Genomic DNA, 10,027 nt, shown 5'->3' with positions numbered 1-10,027 from the left:
CCCAAAGCCCAACCCAAGCCCGTTTTCTATGACGAAAATTAACGTCACAGATTCAATTGCCACGTCACACAATGTCCACATGTCTTGTGACATGGCCGATGACATGGCCATTGACGTGGACAAAGAGGATGACGTGGCACTGACATGGCTGATGATGTGGTGCTGACATGGAAAGTTATGATGACATGGCCAACGTGGCTGCTAACGTGCATTTCAGCCCATAAATTTTTAAGCCCATCAAAGAGGCCCATCAAATTTCAACCCGCTCAAACAATCAGCCCATTCATCATAGCAACATTTCAGCCCAAATGACATAGTAAGTTTTCAGCCCATTTATCAGAATTACACATATTAGGTCCAGTATATCATAATCTCAAAAAACAAAAGATGCAACATCTCAGGTTACATTTAGAAGCACATCACAATAGTCAATAGTTGATTACACTTGTTCTCTAAATATCAGTTGAAGTCAGATTAACACATACTCCCTTGCTTGCTGCAACCATTTTTTATAGAAATGTACCATCTTTTGGGTTGTGATGATCAGTCTCTCGCATCCTTCCTTCCTTGCTGCAACCAGCAAATAAAAAAACAACACAAAAAACTATTAGCAGGTAGTGTAGTTATTATATTTTGAATGTCCTTAAACATAACAAATCTGCAGTACAACTAACATATGTACAAACAGATCTTAGCATTTGGTTGCACCAACAGATCTTAAGCACATCCTACTGTATGAATGCTCATCCTAGTCAGGTAGCTAAAACCCTAAGTTCTAGATAAAAACAAGTGCATAATAGAAGAAAGACATATATCTATTCTTCAAATATATACTAAGTTATCTCCAGTAAAATACTACTATCAGATATCTCTTGTAAATTACACGAGCACATTATTCAATCAACAGGCAATGATAAAGTGAAGAGCATTCATGACATTAGACATCAACTAAGATCAATTTAGGTAAGTTTATTTATTTGTGAGTCCAAGTCAATATTAGGGTTCATTTTCAAAATCTGAAACAGTTGAGAAAATATATAAGAAGAATTCTAAGCATGTTAGATCAACTTTCTACATTTGGCTTCAAACATTACAAACCTCATAGACCTTCGGCTCCTTGCATGCTTACCTGATACAAGTGCCAAGCTTGAGTAGACCATCAGATCAAACTGAGAGAAGTCTAGCTGCAATTGTTGCACTGTCGACGAGAAAAGACCTCAGCTGTTGTTGTCCCTGCACAAATAGCCCGAAAGTATATTGTTGCTTGTGATGAAACACATTCAGAACCTCAGCTGTTGAGCAGAAAGGCATTTAATCAAACAGGTTATGTGCATAAATCAGTCTGAAAATGTTGCCATCAATATGGCTTTAAAAGATCTCTTTATCTGCAATATTGCACTAGCTTTATCATAGAATCACTAACTTTAAAAGAAAGTAATTATTGCAATTTCCAGGCAACAAAATTTCCAACTGAAACTTTCAGAATACATATGTGATTAAAAGAGGGTTCAGTTTGTGATTTAAATTAACATGAACAGAGAAAAGATTATTAAGTACAATTAACTGGAGTACTTTTAATTAGAACTCATTTTATTTATCATCAAGTGAGTTAAGCAAGCAGTACTTTTAAGTTTATATAAATCACTTGTTCACAAGAAACAAATGAGGGGAAATTAATCCAATACACGAGATTTGGTACAATTAACTGGATATTACAAGTTCGGTTGCAACAATGCATCACTAAATTAATTTCTGAATCAAGTACTGAACTATGAGATGCATGAAAATCTACCGTATGCATTCACTGGATTTACAATTTTAGCAAGAAAACTTGTGCCACGGAGCTACCAAAGGACCAGAACACACGAAGTTAGTCCTAGCCGTGGTACATTGTAGGTCATAAATGGAATTGTTTCACAGAAAGTACAGAGTAAGGGGTGAGATTTCAGCAAATGAATCCACTTACTCGGCATGGATGGCATCCTGCAGATAAAGCTCGCGAGGTGCACCTCCAAGTCTAATCGCTACCTTCAACCATCGAGGCGGAAGTGGAGGGCTCGAGGGCCAGGCACGGTTCCGCCCTTGATGCTGAGATTTGCGAGTTGTCTGCCCGCCTGTCAAATCAGAAGCATCAGGCGCAATAACCTCAAAAGGGAAGGTGCACATGCATGAATCACTAGCAGAAATTGAATCGAGAAAGGAAAACGAACACCAGCTGCCTCTCCACATCCCAGTGGCAGCGATGGATCCGGTGGCCACGGATCCAGTCAAGTTGGATCCGCGAGGTTACACCTGCTGATGCAAACAATGCTGGACGGGGGATGGACGCCGCCGAAGCCAGTCGTCGGCCTGGGATCCCTCACTACATCACAAACAAGATAAAAGGAACCATTCATGATGGGAGGCCTGGGATCCCTCACTACGAGGTGTGCATGGACCGGAGGGGGCAGCAGAGGAGGGCAGGGCTAGGAGCGGACCAGATTTGCATCTCACCAGCGTCGTCCGGCCTCCACGCTTCCTGACGACTTCAACCGCCTGGCGCCAAGGGACCTGTCCCTGATCCGCCCGCTCGTGCTGCTGCTGAAGCCGCCGGGATGCTGGGTTGAGGGCGGCGGCGGGGTGTGGCTTGGAGGGCGCGGCGGCAGATCTGAGGGAGAGGGAGGCGGCGGCACGCGGTGCAGCGGATCTGAGGGAGCAGCCGCCCCTACGTGGACTGGATGAGAGGAGAGTGGCTAGGGTTTTTCCAAACGCGTCGGTGAGCTGGCGTTTTATTCATCTCAGTACTCGATTAGAATGGTTGGATCGGTGATGGGCGGCCAGAAAAAATTGGGCCTTAGAAAAAAGTGGCCCAGCCCCAAGTTATGGCCCATTTAACAAAAGCTAGTGTTTCTATTTTGAAATATCTAATTAAGACAATCTTGTGAAGTAAATTGCAAAACTATCTACCTTATAACTCCCAAAAAAATTTTGTATGTAATAGACAACATATAAGTTTCCATGTAGGAGTTTCAAGAATTTTCTAACTCAGTTACTATTTTTAATAGTTTAAATGAATTTCTACGAGTTTATTGAAAGTAATTCAAATTTGAACTGTAAGTGATTTGAATAATGTAGTATAATGAATAGAAAAATAATATTCATGTTATTGAATCCAATTTGGGGTATTGTCAAAGAATTGAAAGGAAAATTCAAACATCTTGTTCACGAAACATGACAACGAACGTGTGGCCGAATAGGTTTTAAATTCTATAAAAATCAAACGTAGTCTGAAAATCATGAGATTTGTCAGGATATCATAATATCATACATGGAGGCTATGATAAAAAATTGAGAAGGTTTCGTAAAAGTTGTCAAGTACGTTGCTTACAAAACTAAGCATCTTTGAAGAAGTTCCATAGACATGAGAAGGATTTGATAAGATTTTGAGTCACAGTGATGATCGAATTAGGTTTTCACTTCAAAACTTTTTGTATAGGTAATATACATGATGGATTGTCTCAGGTAATATTTTGGTTATTTTTTTAATTCATTTGATAATTTTAAATTTTTTTTGCAACTTTAAATTGATGTCCGGACTACAATTAAAATCGTTTATTACCCAACATCAATGCAAATGAAGTTGCGGCGCAGTGGTAGAGCGCGGAAGACTTAACTCCATGACCTTGGTTCGAAGCCCCCGATCCGGCATATTTTCTCTCGAATTAAACCGGAACGCTTTTGTATAAAAAGATTAATAGCAGACGTCATCACAACAACTGTGGAGCGTAGTGGTAAGTGCATATTTTCTCTCGAATTAAACCGGAACACTTTTGTATAAAAAAGATTAATAGCAGACGTCATCACAAACAACAGTGGAGCGTAGTGGTAAGTGTTGGGCGCGTCTTATGTCGCAGACCAGGGTTCGAACCCCTGTTCTCCCGTTTTTTTTTTCTTTGCTTCGTTGTGTGTCTTGAGCGGTCCGAGCGCTGGCCCAGTTGGACGGTCCGAGCGCTGGCCCAGCTGGACGGTGGTGGAGAGCGCAGCAGCGCACGCAGGTGCTTGTGGCTTGCGGCCCAGTCCAGCAGCTGCAGCTCAAGAGTTCAGGCAACAACATTCCTCTCAAAAAAAAAACCGAGTTCAGGCAACAACAGCTACAGCTCGTATTCCTGTGAAGTGCTAATCATTACATCCTTTGTTTATTCATCACTGCTGCAGCAACAGCTTCTTTTTTAACAGGTACGAGATAGTATAAATGGACCATGACAATTTCTGTGACACCCCCTTGCGGTGCCATTTTTTTAACAAGGCATGAGATAGTATAAAAAATTAAATACCAGCTACGAAGCTACAATATCTCTATTTTTATTTTTACTAGTATATATATAAAAATTGTGTTCCATAGTTTATAAATATATGCTAAAATGGAATATGACTATTTCTCTGACATATATGTTGAAACGTCATTATTTTGTGGGCTGCTCGACTGCTGACTAGGCTGCTGAACTGGCTCGCAAGTGGGCCCCGCTCGGCAGACCACGTGTTCGCTGACTAGGCTGCCACGTAAGCATCAAATAAGAGAAGAAAAAACTTGAATTAAAAATGAAAATGTCAAAACATATAGTTAAAATAACTATGACGATTTTTATGACATTAATGTTAAAACATTATGTTTTGTGGGCTCAATTATGACGAATTCAATAAAATGTCATATTTTGTGGGCTCAATTATGACGAATTCAATAAAACGTCACAAAGTTCTGGGCCTAGGGTCCATACCTTCAAATTCGTCATAGATTGTATGCAATTGTGACGCTCTATTAAAATGTCATAAAATTTTCGTCATAGATCACCACATTTCTTGTAGTGTAGGTACGGCAGTGGCTGGGAATGATACAAGTTCATTAGCAGGAGGGATATGGAAGCTTCTGGGCACATACACGATGACCGCATCATGATCGAGTGCGACATTACTGTTATCAAGGAACCACAGGTAGCTGAGGCCACCGTGGTGGTGCCTCCTTCAGACTTGTCGGTTAGCTTTGGAAAATTGTTGGAGTCAGAGGAAGGAGCAGATGTGAAATTCATTGTTCAAGGGGAGGTTTTCCCTGCCCACAAGATTGTTGTCGCGACACGATCAATGGTCTTCAAGGCGCAGCTCTATGGGCCTGTAGGGGAGGGAAACAGAGAGTGCATAACAATTGAAGACATGCAGGCTCCTGTTTTCAAGGCATTGCTTCACTTCATCTACACAGACTCATTGCCCACAGTGGAGGATATTGACAGCAATGAAAAGGAAATGATGAAGCATCTTCTTGTGGCTGCAGATAGATATGCCATGGAGAGGCTCAAGTTGATTTGCGAGGGAATCCTTTGTGGAAGTCTTGATGTTGCAACTGTTGCAACCACTCTATGTCTAGCTGATCAGCATAACTGCACAAAGCTCAAAGATGCTTGCATTGACTATATCAACTCGTCGGATAGAATAGAAGAGGTGGTGGCAAGCCAAGGGTATCTGCACCTTAAAAGGGCATGTCCTTCTGTCTTCGTGAATATGTGGGAGAAGAAGAAAGTGACCAAATCTCAAAAAATTTTGTATCCGCGTTATTGATGTAACTTTTAACTAGTTAGTTTAGTTTGTGCCAACTAGTGACGAAATGCTTTATCCTTTAGTTAGCAGAAGATGTTTTGGCGAAGAGTAGGTGTGAAATGTACCTCTGTGCTAGGCTGCTAGCTCAATTGTATTATCTTAAGACATTTTGTACTAAGTTAACAATGTATTACTTTTATAACTTTTGTTGTTTGTGCTAAAACTGCCGAGTCATCAGTTAGCGGAACAATACTAGCATCTTGTAAAATTATGATGAATGATTTGTCAACTGTGCAAATTGTTGGGCAGCATAACCATTCAGTAAAACTGGTATGTTTCATACTGCTACTTGTATGGTACTTAAAGTGGGGCAGTGGGCACATTTTTTTTATTACAGTATCATTGTACCATAATCTTCTTAGTATCACAGTTTAAATATTAACATGTTAAACAGTTCTTTACCATATGTTTTGAATTTTTGGTATGCACTTTTGGGAAAACTCTTGGGAGAGAATTGTGTCGTTTCTGCAACCATTTTGTCCAGTTTTCTAGGATAAGTGCTTCAGTTCTTGCCCTCTTGTCAACACACTACCTGCAAGCTTCAGTGAACAAGAGAGCTGATCTAATTATGTTGTTTACAAAGAAATATTTTATTGTATCTAATTGGTGCCATGGACCTTGAACCCACATTCATGCTTAGTTCTTCATTTTGAAAAGGATATACATGGTACAGACTTTACTACTAATTACATAATGCTGTGGAGGAAACTCTTTTTTTAATCTATTTATCCTGGTTCATGTTTTGTTTTCCACAGGACCCTTTTTGATGGCTGGGAAGGCCCTGCATTTCAATTGCAGAGCGTCCAGGATGTCGAATCAGTAACCAATTAACCATTCAAGTTATTTTACCACTCGAAGGTCACAAGATGTGGAGATATATTCTTGTAGAACTTAATGTGCTGTAAGTTTTGTTTCCCACTGTCACAGAAGTTGTTAAGGGAAGAAGATGAGGTCTGGGTATTTATATTATTACAAGTAATGTCCATTAAGTGATTAAATCTGGCTATATCAGTTCAACATGTGCCCAGCTCACATATTTCAACAATGCCTTGATTGAAGTAGTTTCAAAATATCAATCAAGACATTAGTTTCCAGATAATGTTGGACAGCTTATGATTTTTGTATAATAGAGGAGAGGCCGATTCCTCAAATGAACTACACTACAAAGGCCTCTATGTTTAGAGTTAAAGGGATAAAACCCCTGTCCATATGCATTGCAACAAGACAAGGTTAAAGCGTTTGCAGTTCCAAGTTTCACAACACCCATCGCCTGAAATACAGAGCTAAGCCTTCTATACATGCACCCCAGACTGACAACAGACTATTACCAAACAGAAGCCTGAATGCAACAAAGCAACATCAGGGACACACTAAAAAAAAACACGCACTTTTCAGTTGAGCCAGCCAACGCTCAGCTTGGTGTCCATTTTCTGTGACTATACCTTGCCACCGATTTTCTTCAGAACAGGTATCTCTTGTCAATGAGCCATTCCTCAACCGAGCTACTTGAGAGCAGGCAGGGAAAATTTTCTCGGCGAAAAAAAATGAGACACAGTGGCAGATCCTGCATCACCAAGCACCAGATATCCGTTTCTAATCTTTCTGTAGAGTACTGTAGCCTCTGGCCTTTCCCTCTTGTTAATACAACAGGCAGCTCTCCTGCTGGTTCCGTGTTTTTTTTTAAGAAAAAAGCACCAGACATCCATTGTATTCTCCCAGGCCTTGAAACTATGCCCTATAGCTTTGGCAGTTCCTGAATCTGTACAACCAATGAAGAAATGGAGCAAGAAAACTGGCCGTCAGTTAGCATACTCTGGGTTGTGTTCTGCCACTTTCAATGAGTGTCAAATCTGCATGATCAATGCATGCCAAATTTGTCATAGTGCATAACTTTATGCGACTCTAATGAGCACATATTTTCGTAACAGCATCAATATTTCACCTTTGTATAGGAATACCTATACCTGATGTTTCTTCTTTTACTTTTGCGCATCTATGCTTGAACTTGAACCTAGTATTCACCTTCTTGGAGGCAGAACTATGCAGTTCCACAACTATTTTGTACAATGTTCCACATGGTTCCGTTGACTGGTGTGTACTTGATGGTATGTCAGTACTTCAGTTCTTGACCTCTTTCCTACATCTTTCTACCTTCAAGCTTGAGTGGACCTTGAATTCACATGTTCAGATGCTTGGTTCTTCATTTAATGGAAGTATATATTGGCCTTTGTTTGCTGCTTCTTAATATAATACTATGAAGACTCTTTCTAGTATGGTATTTCTTTTGGTCCAGGTTTTGTATCCACACAGGACCCTTTGCAATTCTGCATGTCTAGGATCCTCATCATTGGTTAACTTTGAAATAGTTTGCTCAAGATCTTAGAAGACTAGTAGGTTACCTGAAATGTAGGCCTTGTATGCAAAGATTGCTCACCTAGAATAATATAAATATATGCTATCTCAGTTGTATTCTCAGATAATGTTAATGTGCTGAGAAAAAGGTATCACTGTTATAATTTTTGTTTTACCGGTCTTGTCATTCTTCAATCCAGTGAGTCTTCAGCCGGCCCGACATAAATGAAAATATGTTAAATCCATTGTGAAATGTGATGAACGTTAGCAGACAGCAGCAAGTACATGACATCATATTTTAATGTTACTATAGTGAGTTATATGATACTTTAAAGGAGCACAATATTTTTGTTACAATGCCAAGTTACTACTACTCGCACTTTGTTTCAATTTGAATATCTTTATGTCATGCGTATGCAGTATATTTTCGGATTTTCCCCTCATGTCTGTGGTTGTCCGTTGTCAGCTTGTTGCAACGCAAAGCGAGAGGTCTGGTTGCTTATATGATTTGATATATAATTTGTTTCCAAGGTGATTTGAACTGAATATATGATGAAACCATCTTCTCATGCCCAAGGTGGTATTACACACGGATTTCTACATTGCCTGGATGTGTGTATTTTTTCCAAATTATGAGGGTAGCTCCTGGATTCCTGGGCTGCTGTATTTCAAAGAAAAGCAAGTATGCTGGACCTTTTAGTCAGTAGGCTCCCTGTTTGTTCATGTTGTGTTCAGCTATTTTTCATGTAGGATATGCTACAGAAATGGCAACACAGCTTTGGCCCCAAGTTTTGAATTTTAACCATGTTTTATTTTCTCCTGCTTTAGTAACAGGGTAGATGCAGAAGTGTATCTCAGCAGTGTCAATCGCTTGTTTAGGTGGTTTTCTTTGAGCCCCCGTTGGTACCTGTACCAGTGCGCGCTTCTGCTTCTGTAATGAGCCATAGACTCGAATAGTATCTGATGAACAGTATGGAGTGCCTATCTTACATGGTTTCCATTTTCTTTGTTTTGTTATTATCCGCTGCGCATCGTTTCCCTAGATAACGTCATTTTATGCTCATCTTTTTTTTTAAAAAAAAAGGAAGCTCATGTTCATGTTCTTCCTATGTTGTTTCTGTTTAATACACGACCGAATTGATGCAGCTGAGAACGGCGAGGTTAACCAGCTCAAGGCGCCGCGGTGTTGCTCTAAACCAGTCACCCTACAGGAGAGGGACGAGAACCAGACAGCTTTCTCGGGGTCCAAGAGCTAGGAGGAGCATCATGCAGTCGAAGATTTCTTTTTTTTCTTTGAATCTCGAAGCCTGCGTCAGCGTGACATGAACCGTGCATTCAGTAGACCTTGAATTAGAATACAGTTATTACGGATATCATGACACTGCGCACATTCATGAGGCGTGGCGTGTATACAGCGACAGTTCTCCACTTTTTTTTCCCCTTCTGCTGATTCTTAACAACGCTACGTGACAATGCAAACAAGCTCAGATCAGTAAACGTCCTCAACTAATCCAAAGTTTGGAAGTGCAGCCCATCTCTGACCTGATCTGCCTAGCAATGAGATGGAGTATATTTGCACAAATATCGATGAACCAACCCTACCCTTGAGAATCTTCGGCTTGGATTATGTGAGCAATAAACCCCCTCGTAAGTCTTAACTTCGTGAAGTATCATCCGGTTCAGGTTGACTTGGTTTATTTTTAGGGCTCTCTTATCCAGATGCGAGCAGCTGCTGCGGGCTCGGAGGGAGACAAGGCCCACTACTATAGTCTCAGTCTGCTTCGGGAGGCCATGCAAAATTGCAAAGACCTCACTTGGAATATAGGGGAAAATCTCCTCACTCCTACGAAATGAATTGCCGTTCCTTTTCATTTTTCAACTTTCACGATGTTCCTGCCGAGATACTGCACTCGCTACTGCTTGCATGGCATGCATGCTGATGCCTTGGGCACGACAGCACCTGCACTGCAGCGACTGCGCTGCTCTGTTCTCAGTGCTCGGAAGGCGAAGGATGATGATGGCTTCAGCTCTGACTCTGAGACCCCTTAAA

The 10,027-nt window shown here is 40.7% G+C and overlaps 1 protein-coding gene and 1 long non-coding RNA gene across 4 annotated transcripts; one reads left to right on the top strand and one right to left on the bottom strand.

Annotated features, from left to right (window-relative positions):
- Positions 1–282: 282 nt before the first annotated feature.
- On the bottom strand, positions 283–2,736 carry LOC120681411. 3 transcript variants are annotated; one of them, XR_005677850.1, is made up of 5 exons: positions 2,478–2,736; positions 2,211–2,362; positions 1,967–2,114; positions 1,130–1,233; positions 283–570 (listed from the first exon to the last, which is right to left on the bottom strand). It is a non-coding gene; the product is annotated as an uncharacterized LOC120681411 (long non-coding RNA). The 3 variants fall into 3 exon arrangements; XR_005677848.1 differs by having other exon boundaries at positions 1,967–2,362; XR_005677849.1 differs by having other exon boundaries at positions 1,967–2,362; positions 2,494–2,736.
- Positions 2,737–3,487: 751 nt separating this feature from the next.
- On the top strand, positions 3,488–5,586 carry LOC120681090 (BTB/POZ and MATH domain-containing protein 2-like). Its single transcript, XM_039962634.1, has 2 exons — positions 3,488–3,501; positions 4,884–5,586. Exons 1-2 carry the CDS (start codon positions 3,488–3,490, stop codon positions 5,584–5,586), a joined length of 717 nt encoding a protein of 238 aa, XP_039818568.1.
- The last annotated feature ends 4,441 nt before the right edge of the window (positions 5,587–10,027 follow it).

This window comes from Panicum virgatum, chromosome 7N, assembly GCF_016808335.1.
Source record: "Panicum virgatum strain AP13 chromosome 7N, P.virgatum_v5, whole genome shotgun sequence".
Lineage (NCBI taxonomy): Eukaryota > Viridiplantae > Streptophyta > Magnoliopsida > Poales > Poaceae > Panicum > Panicum virgatum.
Note: the sequence above shows the minus strand (reverse complement) of the source record. Positions and strands in the feature narration are given on the sequence as shown.